Genomic DNA, 10,161 nt, shown 5'->3' with positions numbered 1-10,161 from the left:
CTGGGTGGGCGTGGGGCCCGGAGCACCCACCTAGCCGCCCACCCGCACCCCCCCCCAGGTGACGTGCACGCTGGTGGCTGCCTTCCTGCACTTCTTCTTCCTCTCCTCCTTCTGCTGGGTGCTCACCGAGGCCTGGCAGTCCTACATGGCCGTCACCGGCCACCTCCGGAACCGCCTCGTCCGAAAGCGCTTCCTGTGCCTGGGCTGGGGTGAGCCTCAGCACGTCCTGCTCCTCCGGCCGCCTGCCACCCCCCCCCAGGCACTGGCCCCATGGGGAGGGCAGGTGACCAGTGACCCTGTCTTTGAAGGGGGGATGGGTGTGGGCTGCTGTGGGCTCTATTGGAAGCTCTGCCCCCGGCATTTCAAATACCAGCTGGGTCACCTGTGGTGGGCGGGTTTCGGCAGAGCTTCCAGACTCAACACACTAGGAAGAAAGGCCCGGTGACCTAGTTCTGAAGATCCCTCCCTGGCAGCCCTCTGGGTCACCCAAGGCTCATCGGCCATCGTAAACTCACCATGGCCAAACAGTGGGCAGCAGCAAAGGGGAGATGGCGCAGGCCCAGACACCACTGCCCCAGGTTGGACATGGCCACTGTGAGGCAGAGCCCACAGCATGCCCGTGGGATGTGGGGCCTGGGGCTGAGGCCCCACCTGACCAGCACCTCGTGTGATCACCACTGAGGCACGCTGCCCCCAGCTCTGCAGACCCTCCTCTTGCCCCCCCCCACCTCGCTGCCTGGGTGCCACCTCATGATTCGGGGACTTGGAAGCCCCCTCCTGCAGGTGGGGCCTGACACCGGTCCCCCTGGCTTCCAGGACTGCCTGCACTGGTGGTGGCCATCTCCGTGGGATTCACCAAAGCCAAAGGGTACAGCACCATGAACTAGTGAGTGTGCCCCCCATCCCCACCCTTGCACCCACCCTGGGGCGTGGCCAAGAGACGAGGGCTGGGAAAGGCACCCAGGGTGCTGGGCACCCATCTCACGATGGCAAAGCTGAGGCTCTGAGAGGCAGGGCTCCCTGGGCTGCAGGCTGAGCCACAGCCTACTGGCCCCTCCTCGGCAGCTTCCCCAAGGTTGAGGGAGAGAGGCGTCTGTGAGCCAATCTGTGGGCCTCTCTGAGCCTCAGTTTCCCTACCGTGAGGTGTGAGAAGCAGATTGGATCCAGCAGGTGGGAAGTGCCCCCTGGCTCAGCCTCTGGTGCCAGGAGAGAGGGTGGGTGCTAAAGAACATGGAGCCAAGGAGCCTGGGTTACCCCAGGGGCTGAGGTGGGAGGGGGGTGCCTGGGCTGGGAGGGCCAGAAGAGTAGGGAAGGAGGGGACTGAGGCCTGGATGGGGGTTGGGGAGAGGGGAGCAAGGAGTGGGGTGGGGACGCTATTGAGTCAGGACAGAGGCAAGAGGACACAGGAGGGACTCGCAGCCTACAGGGCAGGACTAAGGGGCTCCGGGTGCGTGTCAGGGGCAGCCTGGGGGGAGTTCTGAAGGGTCCTGTGAGCCTCTGTGGTTGGGAAACATGGGACCGAAAGGGCCAGGCCTGGAGGGGAGGGGGGGCCAGGTGCGGGGTCGTGAGCTGGGTTGAGTGGGCAGCCTCAATCTGGAATCAGGGAGACCAGGGGAACCTGCAGAGAGGCCAGGAGAAACAGGTGGGGAGGGGGAGGGGGGAGGACAAGGTCCCTGCAGCACCCGAGTGTGGGGGAGAGGGAGGGGCGCCCACTGACTAACCAGCCTGTCTCCCCACCCCCACCCCCTGCAGCTGCTGGCTTTCTCTGGAGGGGGGCCTGCTGTACGCCTTCGTGGGACCGGCGGCCGCTGTCGTGCTGGTAGGCATGATACACACACACCCCGAATCCCACAGTGGGTCCAGCCGTCTGGGTGCCCCTTGGGTGGCCCTGTCCCAGGGGCTCGGGCAGCATTGAGGTGTCCTGTCCCCGGGAACAGGCACTGGCCATGAGCAGTCCCAGTGTAGAACCCTTGAGGAGCTGTGAACGGCATTGTTGACCGCCAAGCCGGAGGCGGGCGGAGCGGCAAGTGCCTCAGGGCCGAGGCTGCGGGTCCCAGGTGGTGCCACGGCCAGCACCCCTTTCCCTCAGGGCCCCCCGACTCTCTCATACTGCTGCTCGGGGAGCAGCCAGACCCTCCAAGATGAGCAAGAGACCCCAGGGGCTCCCGAGGACAGGGCTGTCCCTCTATCCCAGCACACTCACCTACACCGCCGCAATCCCTCCTGGGGGACGGTCCTGCTGCTCGGGCCCCGGGGGGACAGAGGCCACAGTACTGCTCACCTCAGTGCTCCATGGTCAGGCCCCAAACCTCCTGGCTCATATCCTGGGACATGATATATCTGAGTGGTCGGCCGTGGGCGTGGGCGTCGGGTGGAGCCCGGGGGCCCTGTGCTGACCACTGCCCCACGCTGGCAGGTGAACATGGTCATCGGGATCCTGGTGTTCAACAGGCTGGTCTCCAAAGATGGCATCACCGACAAGAAGCTAAAGGAGCGGGCAGGGTAGGGCGGCAGCCCACACTGGGCCTCGGTCTCCCCACAGGCCCCGTCTGGTCCCCAGAGCCCACCCGCAGACCCTGCCCTTCCGGAGGCTGTGGGGGAGGGAGGTGCCCGGTGGCATCTCCTTCCCATGGTGCACTACTAGAGCAGGGCCCTTGGCCTGGTGTCACTGGCCAAGCTGCCCTTGTGCTTTGGGGCCTGAGTCCCCAAGGACAGCCCACTGTCAGAGTGACAGACCCAGGCCCGCCAGGGGGGCCTTCACCCTGGGCAGGAGGACAGGGGTGGGCGGTCAGGCAGACTCCTCTTCCTCCCTGAGAACGGGGGGGCGGGATGGGGGCAGAGCAGTGCCCTGAGGGTCACAGGGATGGGTGGAGGTGCTTGGGACTGGTCACCCCCAGGGGACAGCCATGGTAACTCAGGAAGGGCAGGGCCCTGTGTCCCTCCCGCCCCTCTGCTGTTGCTGTGTGTGTGTGTGTGTGTGTGTGTGTGTGTGTGTCCCTGGGGAGTGTCCCACGGGCCTCCCACCACCACCACCACCCTCCTCCCCCACCCCTCCCCCACCTTTTGTCATCGCTTTCTCTGTCTCTCTGTCTCTGGGCCCCCTGTGGGTTCCAGCCAAGCCAGCCGTGGGGATGGCATGCTCCTGAAGGACCTCACAGGGGCCTGGGTCCGGGTCTCGGTCCCCACCCCCACACTCTCTGCCCGGGCTCCTGGTCTGTGAAATGGGCATGGGCAGGTACTCCCCAGGGCACTGTCAGCACCATGCCCTCCAGTCCCGCCCCGACAGGCTCATTGTCCCGCCCTCTAGACCAGCCGCCCGGCCTCCAGCCCCGCCCCGCAGGCTGTCTGCAGCCCCACCGAGGTCCTAAGAGAACTTGAGAATGGGCGCCAGGGCCAGGCAGGGAGCAGAGGCCCCTAGTGCTCCATCAAGGGGCAGCCCCTTGCCCATGCTGCCACTGCCACCTCACAGACCAGAGTCCACCTTCCCTGAACCAGCCAGCAGCCAGACCCTGACCCTTCAAGGACACAGCAGGTCCTGGGCAGGGGGTCTGTACCTTGTGTGAACTTTCCTGTCCGGGACAGGGACCCTTCCCTGTGAGCAGAACCACAATGGCCAGCCTGCCCTGCACACGCTGTCCATTACATGCCCTCAGCCTCTCTGTGGTCAGGAGGGCGTGCGGGCCCCTGCGGCCCTGCTGGGGGGCTGCCCTGAGGCCAGGGCCCGAGGAAGGCCCGCCTGCCGGCCTACGGGGCACCGCTACATCAGCACAGGCTCTCTCTTGTCTCAGTCTCTGATTTCACTTGCAGTCCGCTGCTCGAGCCCCCGCCTGGGCGCACCCTCAAATGTACCAGGTGTGGAGTTCTCTCTGCGGCCGACGCCAGCGCCGACGCTACTAGTAACGCCATGTTAGTGCCCTCGCCCCCACCCCCACCCCGGGCTCCTCCTCAGACACGCTGCCTGTCTGCTCCCCTACCTTTCTTCTCCTCAGCCTGCCTGGACCCCAGCAGCCCTGCCTGTCCCCTCCCCCAGGACCTTGCACACAGGACGTGGGAGAGCAGGGAGGCCCCTCGGCTGTGGTGACACAGGGCCAGGGCTGGCTTTGAGGCATGGGCTCTGGAGTCACCCTGCCCAGCATATAGCAACCCCTGCCCTCCCCTGAGCCTAAGCCTGGCTAGTGGGAGGGGCCCCAGGCATATGTGCCTGTGGGAGTGTGCATACATATGTGCGAGTAATAGCTGCGAGCAAGGATGAGTGTGTATAAGTATGTGCACGTGAGTGCAGGTATGTGTGTGAGTGTGGAAGCCCATACATATGTGCTCATGTGTTATCTGAGTATATGTGTGCGTATGAGTTCGTGAGTGTGTGTGACTGTGTGAATTGTGCATGTATGTGTTATCATTTGTGTATGTGAGTGAGCATTGTGTGTATGTGTTTTTGTGAGCATGGGTGAGTTATGTGTGAGCCTGGGGATATGTGTGCATGTGTGTGTCAGCGTGTGTGAGTCTGGGGGGTGTCTGTGTGTGAGCATGTTTGTGTCTATATTTGTGAACATGTGTGGGTCTGTGTGTGAGGAGGATGAGACTGTGTGTGTGTGTCTGTGTGTGAGGAGTGCCTGGGTCTGTGTGTGTATTTGCGAGCATGTCCGGGTGTGCATGTGAGTGAGGAGGGTGTGAGCAGGTACCCCACCTGGCTGACGTGCTAAATGCCTGTGTTAGGCTGGGTCAGAGGGCCTGGCTCAGGTGGGAGGGGCCGTGGGAAGGGGGGGAGGGCTGCCCCCAGGGCCTCCCTGAGCTCAGGGACATGGCAGCACCCAGAAGCTCTGGTCAGTGCTGGGGCCTGAGGGCCGGAGCCTGGGAGCCGGAGCCTGGGAGAGGTGGGCTCCTGGGTGGGATGGGCCCCTAGGGGAGGGGGGACTGGTGAAGCGAGTCGGGCTGTTGAGGGGCCTTGAGGGCCAAGCCAGGATTGGACCTGGGCCGTGCTGGCTTGTTCCCAACAGAACGTGCTTGCATGTGCCCCGGCCTCGGGGAGTGGCTGTCAACAGTGCTCCTAAGTTACAGGAGGGGCTTTCTACCAATCTGTGGGAAGCTGGGGGTAAAGTGACAGTGGACTGTCCAAGAACGCCTGGACGCTCCTCCGCACCCCGGTCTCAGTCCCATCAGGACAGGGGCTTCCAAGGGGATTAGATTCCAGGCAGGTTGGCACAGGCCATGGTGGCTGTTCGGGGACTCCCGTGGGGTGGTTGTTACGGAGTTTCTTGGTACAGGGCAATCCTGGGGGCTTAGCACGGAGGTTAAGAGAATGGGAACCTGTTAGGGAGAAATGGGCCCGAAATCTGCACCCCAAAGTTTCCCATCCACACCACACACCTGCACAGCTGTGTCTCGGGAAACCTCACCCCATCCACCCTAAGCCCCAATCTTGCCCCCCTCAGATGTCTTCCTTCCCCCCCTCTTCTCAGGAGCTCCATAAGACTCCCTCCAGGAAGCCCGAGTCAAAGAATGCAGAGGGTCAGAGAGATGGGACCCCTCAAGCAGAAAGTTCTGTGCCCCAGAACAGTAGCTTCTCATCTGAATATTTTGGTTTTGTAAAAGTGTCTATGATGTAATACTTTTTTTTTAATCAATTTATTGGGGCTCATACAATTCATCACAATACATAGATCAATTGTATAAAACACATCTATACATTTGTTGCCCTCATTATTCCCAAAATTCGCTTGCCATGTAATACTTTTTTAAAAAACTAATCCTCGCCTAGCTCACCCAGACACACATGACCTCTTTAAACACTGCATCTTGCTCTCTCCCCTCTGACTGGCCACGTGTCTGTCGAGCGTTGGGTTTAACTGGGGGTCTCTGACTGGGTTAAGCCGAAGTCGCTGGCTGCTTTATCTGCTGGGCTTCCAAGCCACCCCCACCCGACACCCCTTACTTTACTGTTACCAAACTCACAGTCCAAGAATCTCGCTTCTCCTCCCCCCAAATCACACGTCCCACTGGGCCTGGGACCAAATCGGAAGGGATAACCTCAAACGCTCTCCACCGGCTCAGGGTGATTCACCCGCCAGCGTCCTGCCAGCTCAGGCTCCGGCAGTCCTTCCCCAGCGCCCTCCCTCGCTCTGCTTCTCTGTGGCCCAGACATGCCCTGTGGTGACCACACGCACTCGCAGACCACCCTCACAGTCGGCGGCTTATTAAGGGGCAGGATGCCCCAAAGGCTCAGAAGAGAGGGAGGTGGAACAGTCACCCTCCCTCTGTGACAGCCAGCCTTGCTCTTTAGGGTTCCAGTCCTCTGCCAGGGGGTGACATCACTCTGTAGCTTTTCTCTCCTCTCTGCCTGCTCCTCTCAGCCTCCCAGATGTCGGGGAGTCTCGTAGGTCTGGGCACCAACCCCTCATCAATTCAAGGGATTGCCCACCCACGAACTGGCCAGTCCCCTCCGGGCAGGCCACAGATACTTCATTTGCACAGTAACATCCCATTGCAGATCCTGTGGGCCAGTCCCAGGGCCAGACACGGGACCCAACCACCACAGTGGTTTCCAGCTCAGCCAGGAATTGCAGTCACCCAGGACTAGAAACTTGGGGCAAGAGTAATTCGTTGGAGTTTAGGGCCACAGTCTCAAAGCCACACACAGGAAGTGAGTTGCCACCTGGGCTGGAGCCTGAGTGGGGGGTCATGGAGCTGCCCGGGTGAGCCTGAGTGCTGGGCATCGGGTTCCGAGCACCCTATGAGAGTGGCTGGAGGGGGTGGGCAGGGCTGGGTGGGACCTTGCAGTTAGAGATGGAGGAGGAGGGCTCCTGGCTGTGCCCAAGTAGGGACAGGGCTGGGGACATGACTGGGGTGGGCCCATGGGTCCAGGAACTGGGCATGCCTTCTGAGCTTGGGGGTCCCTGTCCCTGAAAGACCCCCGGCCCTCACAACCCTGGTGCCTGTCTCCTGCTGCCCTTGGCCTTACCCCTTCACCCCTGTCTGGACCCCTGGGGAGGCTTGTGGGGCGGTTTAGAGCCCCCCCACCCCTCAATGAAAATGCTGTAAGCAGCTACCCCCAGGTGCCATGGCCAGGGGTGGCCAGGCCAAAGACCACCAGGGCCCCTTGCTGTGGGCAGAGGGTGGCAGGGACCCTCCTGTCGGGACGTGTGCCAGAGCAGAGGGCTGGGTGCAGGGGGTGAGCCTGCCCAGGGTGCTGCTGGAGGGCTTCTTGCCGGAGGTGCTGGGTAGAGGGCACAGGGCATGAGCTGTCAAGAGGAGGAACCCCATCCTTGCTCCGTTTCTGTCTGCTCTGCGTCTCCGCCCTGATTCCTGTCTGCCATCTGTCTGTCTGTCCACCTGTCTGCCACCGGCTGCCTCTCGGGCTTTCCCGTCTCCCTCTCTCCTTCCAGGGCCAGTGTTTGGCTGCCCTGCCAGCAGCCCAAAGGCTACCTTGGACTAGCAGGTACCCCAGGCAGCTGGGCCTGGACCCCTGCCTGGGGGCCTGAGGGGTGTCTGATCGGGACCACCTGTACCTCTTGGACAGTCAGGGAATGGGGGCTCCTCCCAGGGCCCCCCAGCCCACTGGGAACCCTTGAGCTGGTGGGGGTGGAGAGGGCCCCTCCCTGGGAGAGGAGGCAGTGAGGCTGGGAATGCGGTTCTGGAAGAAAGGGTGAGGGGACAAGCCCGGGCATCCCCCTGGGGCAGGGGTGGAGAGCGCAGGGGAGCAGGGCCCTCCAGGGGGCGCCCTGACCCCCGTGGCCACGGTCCCCAGGGCCTCACTCTGGAGCTCGTGCGTGGTGCTGCCGCTGCTGGCGCTGACCTGGATGTCCGCCGTCCTCGCCGTCACCGACCGCCGCTCCGCCCTCTTCCAGATCCTCTTCGCAGTCTTCGACTCGCTGGAGGGCTTTGTCGTCGTCATGGTGCACTGCGTCCTGCGCAGAGAGGTGGGCGGGCGGCCGCAGGGGCGCGCGCAGGTGCGGGAGGGGCTCGCGACCCGGCAGCCCTGCCCAGGGATCCAGGTGCAGAGCCCAACGCCCAGGGTCCCTTCTGTCAAGAGCATCCGAGGGTTCTCGGGGGCCGCTCTGTCAGAAGTGAAGGGCTAGGCCGGTTTTCAGGGTGCCTCTAGGCGGATTCGAATCTCCGACGTCAGGTGAGCAGCAGCTCGCTAACCACCTGCAGCAGCTGGGCTCAGTCCCGAGGGCTGAGCACGCGCGGGCACGGCCAGGCTGCTCCCAGACAATATGCTCAGGAACTGCCCGTTGGCAGCGGCTCCCTAAGTGGCGGGTGCGTTCAGTCCACCACCTCGTGGAAGAGCAGGCAGCCTGGCCCAGGTCTGCCGCACCCTGAGGGCACCACCTAGCCCAGTGGACACGGCGTGACCCCTGAGGGGAGCCGACAGAGGCCTGGGGCCCTCGGGAAGGGTGACAGAGGGGAGCCCCCTCAGCCTGCCCCTGTGCCCACAAATGCCCAGCTCCACTTCCTTCACAGAGCCCATCCAACTTACAGAGGGCTGAGTTGTGTCCCCAAAGGTGCGGCCACGTCTGTTTTAAGCTCTGGTCCCCTTCCGGAGAGCGTGGGGGTGCAGCTCCCCGAGTGTGAGCGCTCGTGCCTCTGGCCCTGGCCCAGGACCCTCCCGACAGACAGCTGCACATGCTGCAGGGTCTGGGGACGCACACAGGGGTGGCTGTCCTCTGATGGGGCCCGGGCACCCCCGGGCGGCCAGCATCCGGCAATGTGGGGGGGATGTCGCTGGCCGGGCTGCACGGACACTGAGGGAGACTGCGTCCTGCTGTGCCAGGTCCAGGAGGCCGTCAAGTGCCGCATGGTGGACCGGCAGGAGGAGGGCAATGGCGACTCAGGGGGCTCGTTCCAGAACGGCCACGCCCAGCTGATGGTAGGACCCCACCCACCAGGCGCTGTCCGCCTGTGGCCCCGAGACCACAGCTGTAGAGACTGGCCCAGGGACGCCCGTTGGGACGGGGCCCAGTTGTCAGGTCTGCGGTGCTGGCGGCCCATGGGCTCCCCATTCACCCAGCCCCTGTGTGTGCTAGCTTCTGCCCTGCCAGCCCCCACACGCCCCACATCCCTCAGGGCGGCTCTGACCTGGCTGGGCCAGCCTCCTCCTGCAGTCCCTGCCTCCAGGGAGCAACGGACAGCAGTGGAGGCCTTGCAGCCTGGCACCCCCTCCCCTCCACGGGCTCCTTAGCTGGTTTTGTTGTGTCTGCTGGTCCCCAAGGGCCTGGACTCCCCCAGGCAGAGGCTTGGTGGATGGCAGTGGCCCTGGGGGAGGGAGAAGGATTGGCCTCATCCCAGTGTCCCATCCTTCAGGAAGCTCAGGGGGTCTGTTTCTCCCCAGAGGAAGCCCGGTCCAGGGCTGCTGGGGAGAGGTTTGGCCCCAGGGACTCAGCCCTTGCCCCCACCTGGGCCTCTCCTGGGCCTGCCATTGCCTCCTGGGAAGATCCCTTAGCTGCTGATGACTGGGCCCACTGCTGTGTGATGGATGGGATGCCGGGAAAGGGGCACTGGGGGGTGGGGTGGGGGTGTCTGTGTCTGAGCCCACCTGCTTCTCCCTGGTGGGCTCCTCAATGTTGCACGGGTCACAGTGGCCCCAGGGCTCTGCTGAGGGTGGCCTGGGACAGGTGGCCTTGACGGGGTGCCAGCTGTCCTGCCCCACTGGTTCCTGGGCCCCAGCAGAGTCCTCCCTTGTACCTGAAGCCGGGGAGCCTGGCTGCTGGGGGGATGCCTGCACTCCCCAGCTGACTAGTCCACAAGGCCCTTGGAGGCAAAGCACACATGCACGTGGGCACACACGTGTGTGCACGCACATGCACACAGGGGCAGGAGACAGCAACCTCCCGTCCAGTTGACCAGCCCACAGGCACCACGGATCTGCTTCGAGCAGCTGACCCCTTTGTGATCCAGCCACATAGCCCCTGCACCCCAGCATGCCGCCCACAGAGCCCCTCAGCAGGGCCCTACCGGGCCTCCCTGACAGCCTATCTCTGTCTTGCAGACCGACTTTGAGAAGGATGTGGATCTGGCCTGTAGATCAGGTGAGCGCCTGACAGGTGAGAGCGACAGGTAGCCCTGCCGGGCCCACCTGCTTCTTTCTCTTTTCTCTGTGCATCCGTCTGTCCCCATCCCACCCGGGCCCCACATCCCACATGGACAGAGGGAGGTGACACAGGC

The 10,161-nt window shown here is 63.5% G+C and overlaps 1 protein-coding gene across 1 annotated transcript in view; it reads left to right on the top strand.

The window, feature by feature from the left end:
* Positions 1-10,161, top strand: part of ADGRB1 (adhesion G protein-coupled receptor B1) — a 53,184-nt gene that overhangs the window by 40,554 nt on the left and 2,469 nt on the right. The window contains exons 19-25 of the mRNA XM_045286872.1: positions 59-209; positions 817-886; positions 1,753-1,819; positions 2,417-2,502; positions 7,745-7,916; positions 8,771-8,866; positions 9,968-10,040. Of these exons, the coding sequence (XP_045142807.1) occupies positions 59-209; positions 817-886; positions 1,753-1,819; positions 2,417-2,502; positions 7,745-7,916; positions 8,771-8,866; positions 9,968-10,040 (715 nt within the window). The remainder of the gene's footprint in view (positions 1-58; positions 210-816; positions 887-1,752; positions 1,820-2,416; positions 2,503-7,744; positions 7,917-8,770; positions 8,867-9,967; positions 10,041-10,161) is intronic.

This window comes from Echinops telfairi, unplaced genomic scaffold (genome assembly GCF_000313985.2).
Source record: "Echinops telfairi isolate 266 unplaced genomic scaffold, ASM31398v2 ScPeMD7_1;HRSCAF=3_0, whole genome shotgun sequence".
NCBI classification, from domain to species: Eukaryota; Metazoa; Chordata; class Mammalia; order Afrosoricida; family Tenrecidae; genus Echinops; species Echinops telfairi.
The sequence above is the reverse complement of the archived record's forward strand: the minus strand, read 5'-3'. Positions and strand labels throughout refer to the sequence as shown.